Raw genomic sequence first — 14,683 nt, forward strand, 5'->3', positions numbered from 1 at the left:
CACATTTTGCTTCTACCAGTATATCTTCTGCCTGAGAAAAATTAAAAATTGTCAGCTTGATCAGACCTTTTGACTTGCTGTCCGTTCTTTGTGTCTTTTGTCCCCCATTCTCTCCTAGGTGGACCCCAGACCCTGCTCGACTGCCCTGCGGGGACCGGGCAACAAGTACCTAACAAACCCCCACTGAGAAGACCATGACAATTAGTCATGTGGGAAAACACCTCGAGTTCTTTCCCATGCAAATAGAGCATCACTAACATCTCAAACTAAGCCAATAGGAAACATCTACCCCTAAATCCCACCCTACTTCTTGATGTTTATATAGTCCCTATCCAAATAGAATAAAGCACACAAGTTAGTTCATCAAGGATCATCTGAGAGTGACTGTTTTATTGAGCTATAACACTTGGGAAAGAGTTCTCTCTCCCAGAATATTCATTGCTGAACCTTGGACCCACCTGGCAGGCCAGGCTCACTACACTGCCACTCCTGCAATTATTGCTGCCACTGCCACTGGCACTACTGCCATAATAGCGGGACCATAGCTACCTGCCATGCACAGGTGGCCCAAACCTCCTCACTTCTCTTCTAAGAGCTGTAGCAATTTAGCTAGTGGAACCTGTTTAACGCCGTTCCACTTCACCCTTTGGGTGGATAGAGGACAACACATAAAGAGAAAATGCCTGTCTCCCAAGTGCTTGAATTTAAGGCCTCCCCAACATCTTCATATGAACTATATTTAAAAGATTTATTTTTATAATCTTTACTTATGTACATCTGAGTGTATTTGTTATGGGAAAAGGATATCCACCTTATTCATTCAATTCAGTATAATGACTGAAGTACTCACTATAACCATAAGGCAAGGGAGGAAAAAACAAGACACAAATAGGAAAGAAAAAAAGTCAAGGGCTGCAGAGATGGCTCAGTGGTTAAGAGCACTGACTGCTCTTCCAGAGGTCCTGAGTTCAAATTCCAGCAACCACATGGTGGCTCATAACCATATATAGTGAGATCTGATGCCCTCTCCTGGTGTGTCTGAAGACAGCTACTTATATACATAAAATAAATTAATAAACCTTAAAAAAAAATAAAGTCAAACTATCCCTCTCTGCAAATGCATGACCCTACACTTAATTTTTTAATTTAAAATGTTTAAATAACTTTTTATATGTCTGGGTGTTTATGGTGTATACACATATATGTCTATGCATTGTATGAGTGTTCAGTGCACAGAACAGAAGAATGCATCAGATTCCCTGGAGTTAAAATTACAGATGCCTGGTGGGTGTTGAAAACCAGAGTCCTCTATATAAGCACCCAGTGCTCTTTTTTTTTTTTTTCTTTTTTCGCACCCAGTGCTCTTAACCACTGAGCCATCTCATTTCTCCATCTCCATGGACCATACTTCAAACAAACAAACAAGAAACTATAGAACTCTTAAAAAAAAAAAGAAAGAAAGAAAGAAACTATAGAACTCTTTAAGTAAAGTAGCAGCATATAAAATCAACATATCAAAATCTATATACCAAAAAGTAATACTCTGAGTAAGAAGCTTTTAAAAGCCATAGAAGCGAAAGAGTTTTACAATCAAGACTGTAAACATCAAAGAAAGAAAACCAGGGAACTAGAAGGCATAAAGATCTCCCCTACCCTACCCCAACTCCTGCCTTGCATACTGATGGATCAGCAGAATTAGTATTACAGACATGGCTATTTTACTAAAAGTGATTTACAAAATCTACAATATTAAAATGCCAATGACATTATTCTTTTGAGACACGGTCTAATTTTGTAGCCCTGGCTTACTTTTGGCAATTTCTTTCTTTCTTTAATTCTTTGCTATTCTGGGGCTAAAAGCCATAGCTTCTGGCAATTTAACTCCTACTAATAGGCAGGGGATTAAGAAAAAAAAAAAAGCTTAGCTACTTGGGCTCTTTTTTCTTGTACTCAAGAAAAAAGCTAGTCAAGAGGCTCCTAGTTTAACTCTTCCTGAGCCAGAGAGAAAAGAAAAGAAAGGAAGAAGGAAGAAACTCAGGCACACACACTGGCTGAGCTTAAACACCTGTTTCATCAATTTCACAAGTGTACATGCATATTTATATACATACACCTACATACGTATGTATACAGACAGACATATATACATTTGGTAAATGGATCAGAGCCCCAAAAGCCACACTTAATTTCTACACTCTTTTATACACTCTTTTATACCTTGGGCAATTTTTTTTTAAATAAAATTACCTTATAGATAGAATGTTAAACAAAAGGGGAATTAAAGAAGGATGTTGATAGTAAGTTCAAAGCAGTATAAACTCATTATAAGTTCAAAGCAACAGTTTCACAAGGCCTTGCTTTATCATAGTGCACACCTGTGGCTTCATCCTTGGACCTGACCTAGAAGGAATGTTTTTTCTTTATCACAAAGTCTCTTCTTAGTATAATTTATGAAAGCTCATTATATTGCTTATTATATAGTTTTTACTTACAATCCTACGAGGAAGGGGTACATTCTATTCTTGATTCTAACTTTATTACATCTTTCTGGCAAAACAACTAAAACTATCTCCTTAAACTTCCTTCCTAAAATTATTTGAATCAAATCAGACATTATATAAAGTCATTAATTCATCTAAACAGAATTAATTTATGAAAGTTTATCTTCATGTTGATCTGCAGGAAATTTGTCCAATAGGGTGAGCTGATACCCAGGAATTGTTAAGCTATGTAATAATGGTAGGAATTGCATTACCAGCATCGAGAAGCAATTTTCTGGGGCTGCGCCTCTCCAGAGTGACTCCATTGCAGTCATGCAAAATGGTGGGCCATCTCCAAGAAACTCACTTGCTTGCCATAGTCTTTCCTAGATGGCTTCTGTCACATCCCCAAATCCCTTTATCTTTTCCTCTGGGATAGCTCCTCTACCCACTTCTGCAAGATTTGCTCCCTCAAGTGGTTTCAGTGGGATTGTAGCAAGTGAATGACATATGGCTGGACTTGGGTCCATCTAACTCCATTTCCTAGGATTTTAATTTGAGTAGTGAATTCCACAGGGTAGAAATTCCTCACAGATCCATCATCCCATTCCAGCCAGTTCTAGTTTGCTTTCTATTGCTGTGATAAATACCATGACCAAAAGCAACACGTGAAAGCACACACTTACTGAATTGTTCTCTTTGGCTTGTCCAGCTTTCTCTTTAGACAACTCAGGACCACTTGCCCTGGCGTAATGTCATCTATGCTAGGCCCTCCCATGTTAGTCATCAAGAAAATGCCCCCACAGACTTGCCTACATGCCAATATATTTCCTTAATTTTAAGTTATTTTATGTTATTGTATGTGTGTGAGTGTTTTGCCCTCTACAGAACAATCTTTTGAAGACATTTCTCAGTTGAGCATGGACCCTAGCTTATGTCAAGCTGACAAGTTAAAAACAAAACAAAACAAAAACTAAACAGTACATGTTGTTGTAAAAATATAAAAAATAAAAAAATTTTACCTCACTAAGTCCGGCACTGCAGTACCCCCAAGATATCTGCTGGATATCTTGGAGGAAACACATCTCAACTCCACCATAGCAGCCAAGTGTCTCCAGCCACCACACACTTTCCTACACTCAAACTGTCACATAAAGAGACAGGAGGGGGAGAGAAGCCAAGAGACAACAATGGAGGCTGACATTAAGATTCCACTCTGTGTATTTACAGGTTGTTATTAATGTACTTAAGGGATGGATGGTACTGGGCTTTGTATTGAAAGACCCCCGGAGTGGGGAGACCCTCACTCAAGTCTTGGGATGACGCAACCCCCCAAGAATTCACACAAGACCGTCCTTGTTGTAATCACATGAGGTTTATCAATAGCAACCAGTGCACTGGGGTCGAGACTCGTATCCCACGCAGGGGCAGTGGAGTTCGACCCCGAGAGGCTGGGAGAAGAGGTATTTAAAGGGAGAAACCACAACCCGAGGGGGCAGGGATGGCATCATTGGAAAGTGTGTAGAATAACAGTGAAAAATCACAAGGAAGAACTCTCTGTCTCCCAAGATTGTTTCCTAGGAGAAGCTGTCTCCTACTTCTCAGGTTGTTTAACTTCATGGTCCGCTAGTTCCTAGGAGAAGTTGTTTCCTGCTTCTCAAGATTGTTCTCTAAGATTTATGGTCAGCTAGTTTCTGGGAGAAAGCTGTTGAGCTGGCCAATGTAATTATCCATTCTATAGTCCTAGGAGAGGCTTCTTGGAACATACAATTCTGGGTCCTAACCTGTTTTCTTTTTCTGCTCTAAACTTTGTATCTAGGGGGGCAACTTTAAAACTTTTATCTTTCATTATGTTTAGGTACACAATTATATCTTATCAACTGGATCTAAGGTTATTGTGCTGTGTGTTCTCTCATGTAGCAATTTAAGTGTAATGGAGTGTGGGGCGGCTGGAGACACTGGGCCACCGCCGAGGAGTTGGGATGTGTTTCCGCCAAGGTATCTAGCAGATATCTTGGGACACTGCAGTGCTGGACCTAGCGAGGTAAAAGACATCCATACCTTTTATTATTTTTTATATTTTTACAACAAATATACAGCTCTTTAAGCAATTGCTGTTCATTTGCTAGACCCTAGGAATTAACTTCACAATCCCTGTTGTTTACTCTACTAGCAGCTTTTCCATAAAGACCTTTTGGCTTAAATTAGCCAAAACTACTTTCTTGTACTTTGCAAATACTGATGTAGATGTCCCATTTTGACCACACAAAGAGGCTCTATAGCCATGTGTGACCTATTTCACCATTTCAGGTGGCTGGTACCAGAGTTAGGAAAAGGTGTACCCGAGACTTAGTCAATAGCAGTCACTACAACCGTCTCAGGCAAACAGCTCCAACACAGGGAGCATTTCCATGTAATGTGTACAGAAGCAACATTCTCAGGTGTCTACGTTCTTTTTTGTGGCAACAGAGAAGGCAGAGGATGGGTTTTATAAAACACTCTTTGGCTTTATTGACTATACATCTTCCATGGCCTCCCCACAGTTCAGTCCCTAAATGAACTCACAGAAACACAGCCCCAGATCACCCTGGCCCACCAGAACTAAGATGGCCCTGCTAAGGTCAAGAGACAGGAAGAAACAGATGCAGTTCAGGTGACAATGTAATTGACACACAGCTGCCCAGACACTACTCTGACCTCAAGTCATGCAGCTGCTTTGAAAACATGCCGTTCAGATTCTATCTCAGGGAACAGCACTGACAGTAGGGGAGGAGAGCAAGTGTGTTGACATATTTTAAGATCTGTAAGTCAGGCCCAACTCTGTGTGTAGACCAGATGGTGTCCTTCTTCCTTCTGGATAGGCTCCATGTAGCAAATGGGAACACTGGCTCCACAGCTGCCTAAGTCGGGCTCATTTATCCAAAGTGCTCACGTGATTGGGTAACAAATCCCACCAATTTGTCATCTGCTTATCCCAAACGTAAAAGCCAATCATTTCCTTAGGACTGTTGACAAATGAAGCTACTGTTGACATAAAGTATAAAACATAATTAGGTCCTATTAATGTTTTCTGGATGCTAATTTGGACTGAGATCCATGCAAAGCTCTTCCCAAGAATATTACTAGTGTCCGTGCTTTACAGAGGAGGCAGCTGGTTACCAGATAGGCAAACTCACATGTCACAATCACACTGATGATACCCAAAAGGCACAATGCTGAAGCTGTAAGTAATTATGTTTATGCCCACCTTTCAACCCTGACTCTAGAAACTACCAAGTCCAAAACTGTGGAGGGGGGCAAAGATTTTGCTTAGCATGTTGAGGCCTTGTTTTTACTCACCACCACACAGACACAAACACACATATACACATTGATAGTAATACTCCTAACACTCACTGATAGCCTGGTTTCTTCTCATCCGCCCTGTTGGCTCATCACTGAGGGGTCAGTTTCTTCTTGGGGAGCAAGAAGACTAAAGCACTCACTGATGTCCATACTCATATTCAAAAAGGAAAGAGAGAAAATTCTCCTTTCTTAGAATGTCCTATCAAACTCCTCTTCCAATCCAATAATAGTAACTGGGGACCCTATGATTGCTATTTTTGGTTGTCATTTTTTTTCTTTGTTCCGCTATTAAATGTGCATTGGTGTTTTGCCTGCATGTATGTCTGTGTGAAGATGCCAGATTCCCTGGAACTAGACAGCTCCAGCTGCTGTGTGGGTGCTTGGGAATTGAACTGCAGTCCTATGGAAGATCAGTCAGTACTCTTAACTGTTGAACCATCTCTCCAGCCCTTTTGACTACATCTGGAATTAATTGAAACCCAAACAAAGAATTTTTTTCCATAAATCTTTTTCTTTCTTCCCTTTTCTTTTTATTTATTTATTTATTTATTTTTTGACAGGGTTTCACTGGGAAGCCTCGGGCATCCTGGAACTTGCTCTGCAGACTAGACTGGCCTCAAATTCACAGAAATCTGTCTGCCTCTGTTTCCTTGTGCCACCACCATCTGACTGGGATGATCCACTTTAATGTGGATCACACCTGCTGGCGGCCTATATACAGAATATGAAAGAAGGAAGCTCTTCCTCTTTGCCTTATCTAGCCTTTACTAGAAAGTTCATTTCTTCCCTGGCATCAGAGCCTACTTCTGGTGTATACTGAAAACCAGATGAGATATTCAGCTTCACAGACTGAGCGACTACTGGATTCTCAGACCTTCTGCTCATAGGCAGCCTTTGTTGGACTAGCTGAACCACAAAGGGGGTGTGATGGTTTCTATGTGCTTTGTCCAGGGAATGGCACTTTTAGGAAGTGTGACCCTGTTGGAGTAGGTGTGTCACTGTGGGTCTGGGTTTTAAGACCCTCATCCTAGCTGCCTGGAAGTGAATATTCTGCTGGCAATCTTCAGATGAAGGTGTAAAACTCTCAGCTCTGCCTGCATCCTGCCTGCCTAGATGCTACCATGCTCCCATCTTGATAATGGACTGAAGCTCTGAACCTGTAAGCCAGTCCCAATTAAATGTTGTCCTTATAAGAGATTCCTTGGTCATGGTGTCTGTTCACAGCAGTAAACCCCTAAGACACACATTGGTGCCAGGGACTGGAGTAGTGCAGTGATAGGCCTGACCATGCTTTAATGCTTCTGTCAAAACCACCACCTGTGGTCTTACAAAATCCATTGTCATGGTATTCCACACAGTATTGTTTCTGACCAAGGAATTCATTTCAACACCAGAGAAGTGCACCAATGAGCCCACAATCATGGACTCCACTGGTTTTACCATGTTCCCCACCATCCTGAAGCAGGTCTGATAGAAAGATGGAATGGCCTTTTGAAGACAGTTACAGTGCCAATTAAGTGACAGAAGCTTGGAGGGCTGGGGCAGGGTTCTTCAGAAGGCAGTATATGTTTTGAATCAGCGTTCAATATATAGTACAGTTTCTCCCATAGCCAGGATCTATGGGTCCAGGAATCAAGGGGTGGAAAAGGGATTAGTTCCACTTACTATCTTAGTTAGGGTTTTACTAAGGCCACATGCAGAAACGAAGATTATAAAGTAATACGAATGCTTCTGTTTTATTTTGTTAAGAACACATTTGTGTAGATATTTGTGCTTTCTCCCCATTTTTTCCAATTTCTTTAACAATAATTGGTATCAGTTGAGATACTAAAAGAATGTTCCCAAGGGACATTGACCTATTTTAAATGTACAAATGTGTTTGTGATTATACGAGGAATAGTTATATCATGTTAGGTGCATTTATGACCTGGTTATTGTTTCACTTGGACATGAGCTATTAGTTGTGTCAAGTTGACCAGGGGTGGACTGTAATGGTTATTCCAGGTTGTCAACTTGGCTATATCTGGGATGAACTACAATCCAGGGAGGCTGGATGCCACAAGTTTCTGACCTAGATCTTGGCATAGTGGCCATGAAAAGCTCAGGCCCAAGCAAGGTAGTACATGCCTTTACTCCCAGGAGACTGAGGCAAGGAGATCTCTGAGCTCAAGGTCAGCCTGGGACCAAGCAAATTCCAGATCCACACACCTTGAATCTGGGCCGCACCTTCTACTGGAGACATCCATAAGGATATCGGAAGAAGGAAGATTCACTCTTCACCTGCTTGCACTTACTTGCCCGCATTTGTTAGAACCTACTTCTACAGAAGCCCAGCTGAAACAACTAGCCTCCTGGGACTGAGCAACTACTTGATTCTTGGACTTCCCATCCACAGCGGCCCATTGTACTACAGGCTGTAAATAATCACAGTAAATTCCCTCATGATAGAGAGACATTTCATAAGTTCTGTGACTCTAAAGAACCCTGACTAATATGGGGGTTATGGGGTAGTAGGGAAAGAGAGACAGAGGAGAGATAGATTTTTCATTCTGTTCCCCAGAGGACCTTGACTAATACTCTCAACTGTGTCAGTGCTCAGTCCCTTAGAATCAGAGGTATTTCTAATCTCAAATTCAAGGGCTACTGAAAGAATAAAAGTCTAGTTCTCTCTCAAGAAGAGTCCTTGGACCTATCATTGTCTTAAGCCCAGGTTTACAGAGCATTTTTGTGTAACTACTGCTCCAAAGGCACTTATTCATCCTCAAAACTCAGCCTCCAACTTATTTCTTTCAATAATGAAAACTTTTCACACTTAAGACCAGTGGGAAGTAACCTATATTGAACAGGCATTCTGGTTTCTTAACTCTAAAAGCAAATGTCCCCTGATTGAAGTACTTAATTGAACGTAGCCACTTCCAAAGGCTCTCCTAGCGGGGCAGATGACGCAGAGTCGGGTCTTAGGAAAGTTAGCCTTTTGGGTTTTGTTACACGCGGCAGTTCCCCAAGTTCCTACGTGAAATGGCTCCATTCTTTCGCTAAGCATCTAGACTGCTCCAGACTAACCAAACTGCGCCGCAGCTGGAGCCTGTAGAGAACTCAATTTGCACCGCACTGAAAGTAAACTACCATTATTTCTCTCCTCGTCCGCGTCTTCGACCTCAATTCTTTTCACTTGACTAAAATTTGTTATTTCTCTTAAGTTCATCTGCATGCCGACTCTAAGTAGTTTTACCTTAGAAAGGGTGCGCTCAGCTAAGATGTTTGTTTGACCACAAGGACTTCCACAGACTCTCTCAGACTTAGCCTTCACTCGGATTCCTACACGGGCGTCTATGTGCTTGCTGGGTTCAGTCCAGAGCCTTACTGAAGCCATGCTGCTGTCTCCCTAGATATGGTCAACCAGTGAAGCTCCACGTTGAAGCTCCACGAGTCTCCACAGGATATAAAGCCAAGGCAGACAGGAGAGGAGCCAGATGCAGCAGCCGGCCACTTCTCACCAACCAAACCTTCCACAGCCAAGCACGCTGACTCCACCTCCTCCACGCCGTCCAATCAGAGCTCGCTCAATCGGATCTTTTGGGCTCGCGCCTACCCCGGAAGCCACCCTGATTTTGCAGCCACACTTGGGCGGGGCCAGTCTTTCTACTGGCTTCCGTAGCTGCCCGTCGCGGGGAGGCGGGAGCCGGCAGGAACCGAGACGCTAGCGCCTGCGCAGAGTGAGGCTCGCGGCGCGCGGGAAGCTGCTACCGGCGCCTAACCGTTCCCCGCCTCCTGGACGTCGGCTCTTCAGGCGGAGCCTCTGGGAGGAAGAGGAGAACAAGAGAGAAACTCTTCTGGCCCGGGACCGCGGCCCGGGCGGGACCCGGGGCCGAGTCGCCTTGGCGACGTTGACCGAGACCAAGCAGGTAAGTGGGCGCTTCTGCCTGGCTGTGCTCCGGCCGTCGGACAACGCCGCGGTACCAGGGACCTCTTCCCTTCTCTTAGACTCAATAAGACATGGGTGTTGTCCTTTCCCCCACGTGGTGTCTCTGCAGCCTGTGCAGAACGGTGGCGGTGAGTTTGCCATACTTGGAGGAGAGCAGCAGTTTGGGGATGGGGATGGAAGAAGCGACTCAAAGCTGGAAATGAGGCCCGGGGCACGGCTGCCGTTTCTAGGCTCCAGCTCCAGCTCCAGGAGACTACAGTGTGAACCACGGCAGTGGAGCATCTTCCTGGCTCTCGCTCTACAATATTTCTGTCTTACTGCTTTTTCCTGAAATGAGAAAGATGACTGGGATCTGTGTAGCTGAGGACCAGAAATGGGGGTGATCATCTTTGGGGGGCGTGACCAATGTTAGACCGTGTTTGGATGAAGCATCGTGGCCTAAAGAAGCGGAGATGAGGTGGTTGGACAGAGAAATATGGTTACCTGGGAGAACATTGCTAAGCCAGCATCCCTAGAGCTGTTTTTATATAGAACTGCTTTAAAAAATCCTGGAACTTAGTGAGCATGGCGCCGACTCCCTTGCTTTCCTAGAATGAAGCATCCAAGATTGTAACCTCTTTTTGTAAGTTGTTACATTGATTTGTGCAATGATGATTGAAGGAATGTACCTAAAATGCTAAGCAAATAGCACTTCAGATTGATTGTTGAGTCTGAGGACCTTGGAGAGAGCAATATCAAGCTGGTCAGAGTTCATCTATAGGACCAGCTTTGCTCTGTGTGGAATCATCGTTCATAAACTGATAGTTGTAAAAAAGAAAAGTTGGACCAGGCATGGTCCTGCACCATTATTTCCAGCACCAGAGGCAGAGGCAGGCAGATCTCTGAGTTGAAGGCCAGCCTGGTCTACATAGACGTGCCAGAAATACATAAGAGACCCTGTCTCAAAATAATAAAGGCTCTTGAAATGGAATTAAAAAAAAAAAAAAGTGATCCCAGCTTAGTTGTAAGCTTACTCTGTAGAGACCTGTTTCTGGAAATTGGAAAATAATATAAATTACTTGTGTCCAATATTTTCATTAATATTGGTCAGTACTGGGTTCTTTCAAGTGGAACTTTTTAATCATAGGAAAAATTAACAGCCATACCTGTTATGAAAAAACAAACATGCTGCTTATGTGTTGGAACTTTCATCTGAACTGTGATCTTTCAGATTCTCCCTGAGAATCTGTTCATTCTAGAGCCTTTGCTATGGTGTCATGGCCCCTCTGGTGGGCATTAATGCTGAAGAGGTAAATTTTAGTCGGTCTTGGGTTTACTTATAGGAATTGTAACCACTGTCCTCCACTCCCCTGAGAAATATGCTGTTCCCTGCATCTTCTGGGTCCTTGTTGTGTTAGTTCGTGGTAGTTTTTTTTCCTGGAAGGGCACCTGCTCTCCCTCTGATACACTTTGTTGGGTCAGTAACCACTCATCCCTTCAGCAGGAGCCACTGGTTTTACTAAGATTAGCCACACCCTGGTTGCCTGGGGACAATCACACCTCTCCAAGCTTTCAGGAAAGAGCAGTCTTTAGGTATCAAGCGTACTCTAATAATAATAAAAATGGATTACTTTAAAACTCTTTGTAAGTTGAACATATCAGACTTTTTTTTTTTAGATTAAGTTTACTATTTATCCCACATTGGCCTAAAATTCCTGTCTCAGCTTCTCCACTGTTTCCCACCACTCCTGGCTTAAACTTCCTAATTCAGTGCTAGATGTGCACTGTCTAGTTTCATTTTTGTTCTTTTTTTTCCTTAAAGATGAAACAGGATTAGAAAGATTAATAGGCAACCATTCCTGGTCTGTATGCCTTTGATCCTGGGTGTGTGTGTGTGTGTATCGTGATCCTGCCTTTAAAATAAATAGGCAAGAGTCTGAGCCTGAAGTCATCTGCCTTTAATATGCAAATGTTACCTATGGAAAAAATAGGGTTGGGAACTAGATGGGTCAGTAGGTAAAGGTGCTTGCTGTCAAACCTAACGACCCGAGTTTTTGACTCCTAGGACCCACATGGGGTAGGCAGAGAGGACTTGTGCCTGGTCACCTTTGACTTTCAATGAGCCATGGCATGTACCAAACTGACATGCACACAAATACTATTTTAAAAATTAAAACTTGAAAGAAAACTTTGGCCAGAGCAGAATAGACTTTGATATTCTCTTGTGTTCACTTTACCTTTGCTGTCCTACAGTCGCTGGATCCCTAAGGAGGCGGCATTCTGGCAGAGGCCTCTGGCAGCAGACCCAGAGATGGCATCAGTAGATTTCAAGACCTATGTGGACCAGGCCTGCAGAGCTGCAGAGGAATTTGTCAACGTCTACTACACTACTATGGATAATCGGCGGCGGCTGCTGTCCCGCCTGTACATGGGCACGGCCACTTTAGTATGGAATGGAAATGCCGTTTCGGGACAAGAATCCTTGAGTGAGTTTTTTGAGATGTTGCCTTCCAGTGAGTTCCAAATCAACGTGGTAGACTGCCAGCCTGTTCATGATGAAGCTACGCCAAGCCAGACCACGGTCCTTGTGGTCATCTGTGGAACAGTGAAATTTGAGGGCAACAAACAGCGGGACTTCAACCAGAACTTCATCCTGACTGCTCAGGCGTCACCCAGTAACACAGTGTGGAAGATAGCGAGTGACTGCTTCCGCTTCCAGGACTGGGCCAGCTAGTGGGGGTGACAAAGGAAGCTTGGCGTTAGCCAAGCTCTGCAGAGAAATGCCAGTCTCAAATCTCAGGACGTGGAGAACACTAGTTCATTTTTGTTGTCACAGCAGCACTGCAAACTGGATGTTTGACTCCTAGAAACCCCTTTCCTGGTTATATACTGGTTTGTCATAGTTGCCTTTTAAAAGTAGTAAACTTTCTATTTTTCTACTTATTCAGTAGAGAACCTGTTTCTGGAAATTGACAAATAAATATGCTGCTTCTCTGCCTAATATGTCTAAATCTTGAGATGTGTGGAGGTGTGTAAAAAGCAGAAAACATGAGGAAGCACCTATAGAGGTGGGAGGCTGAGCTCCTACCACAGTGTGAACTTGGGGAATCCAGAACTAGGGGAGTGGGGGGTGGGCAGGGCAGCCCTATCCATATTAGAATCCTTGAAACATTGGGAATTACCTGTCCTGGGTCCACCCTTAATGTGTGGTGTGTACATAAGCATACATATGAATATATGTGTGTGTATGCACCTCACAGTTGGCTTTGCTCTTGACACCTGAGATGGCAGTTAGTGATAAATGGGAAGAGTTAGCTGACAGCTAAGTACTGCTCTACCAGAAGCTCTACCAAGGTTGGAGGGAGTGTCAGAAGCTATAACTACAAAAGATCCACCTAAAACTTTTTATGTCTTAAGTTGTCATTTGATTTGACATGTGATTAGATCTGACCAATGAAGCAGAAGTTGATGATTGAAATGGGGAATTTTGCATCAATAAACCCTCACTTCTTTCTCTGGCTGCTAGACCAACTGGTCATGCCTTCAATTGGGGTTACAAGACAATTTGTCCTTGCCCTAGAGTTAGAATTCTCATGTAGTCCTCTAAGGTAGCCCTAGTCTACCTCTGATATCACCTATGTCTTGGCCTGTCACACCCATAAAATAACAGCTGCAAAGCCACATCTAGAGTGGTCAAACCAGTCCTACAGACTTGGTGAGAAGATGAGACTCAGACATTCAAGCGGTGATGCTATTAAAAATTATGAAATAACAATGAGATTTCCACCATGTTGAATTGACTAAGATCCTGGCACACTAAACATGGCCCCTTCGGAAGACACAGGGAAGAAGAGTGGAAGAAACAGTTTCTGAGTTTTAAATATCACACACTTGTCACCCAAAGGTGACCTTGATACATATGCCCTGGAGTCAAAAGAATTAAATTAGTTAAACTCTACCCTATTTGTCCAAAACAGCAAAAACAGAATTGTGTTGACCGCTAGGTTCCTGATTTCCTGCATCTCTAGGAATGTTTGAATCTGAACTAATTTGGTTCTCAAGCTTTGCTCAATATCCATTCCACACCTCACCCTCATTTCTCTCCTGCTAGAGTCCTCCAATTCAACCTTTCTGCTCTCCCCCAAGTTCTTGTTCTTATACCCTGCCCTGTCAGGGTTCCCTCCACACCAACCCACCTTTTCCTTTGCTGTTCTTGCCTACTTCTACTTTACCAGAATGCACTCCATACATAGGCCAAAGGCAAACACTCTGCTGTCACCACTAAGCGGTCTCCTGTTTGACCCAGCAAACATAAGGACATGAAAAAAGTACTCAGTAAGAAAAGAGGTACCTTTTTCTGTGACAGCCACATTTTGTTTTCAGAATAAAGGCAAAGTTTGCTTCAGCCACAAATCCTCATTTGTAGTCTATTTCAAGTTTCCTGCTAGAGTGTCTGCTAAATTGAGAGGTCTGGGCTCTGTTCTAACCTCTTTTGCTTTAACAAAGACATGTTTTTGGTGCTGCCTTGTTGGAAAAGTGTGAAAATGGTATTTACTTCTAACAGTGAGGATAATTATTTGCCAAGTTTTCTTTACTCAGCAGTAATGGGAGAAACATTAAGGACAGAAGAATCTTATTTTCAAACTCCTAAGTCTCTAGATAGACAATCTGTTTGACTCTTGCCTCCCCATTCCCTGATTAGATGGATTCCCTAGAAAGAACTGAGAAACACTAGGATTTGCAGTGTAGGGCTGGACGTTGAGGACCAGCATGGACAGACTTAGGGGCTGGAGATGGCTCAACTCGTAAGAGAATTTGCTGCTCTGGCAGAGAACCTGGATTTAGTTCCTTGCATCTACATGGTGGTTCACAGTTGTTTGTAACTCAAGCTTCAGGAGCTCTGATCCCTTCTGTAGTCTCCTTGTGCATCAGGCCCACAAGTGCATACACAGAC

At 43.1% G+C, this 14,683-nt stretch overlaps 1 protein-coding gene across 1 annotated transcript; it reads left to right on the forward strand.

Annotated features, from left to right (window-relative positions):
• The first annotated feature begins 11,960 nt into the window (after nucleotides 1–11,960).
• On the forward strand, nucleotides 11,961–12,730 carry Nxt1 (nuclear transport factor 2 like export factor 1). Its single transcript, XM_032904365.1, has one exon. It carries the CDS (start codon nucleotides 12,041–12,043, stop codon nucleotides 12,461–12,463), a length of 423 nt encoding a protein of 140 aa, XP_032760256.1. The 5' UTR covers nucleotides 11,961–12,040; the 3' UTR covers nucleotides 12,464–12,730.
• The last annotated feature ends 1,953 nt before the right edge of the window (nucleotides 12,731–14,683 follow it).

The sequence above is a fragment of the Rattus rattus genome, chromosome 5 (genome assembly GCF_011064425.1).
Source record: "Rattus rattus isolate New Zealand chromosome 5, Rrattus_CSIRO_v1, whole genome shotgun sequence".
Classification (NCBI taxonomy): domain Eukaryota; kingdom Metazoa; phylum Chordata; class Mammalia; order Rodentia; family Muridae; genus Rattus; species Rattus rattus.

Excerpts from the sequence above, each read along its gene's own strand:
- Nxt1 (XM_032904365.1), top strand. The coding sequence starts at position 12,041 with ATGGCATCAGTAGATTTCAAGACCTATGTGGACCAGGCCTGCAGAGCT.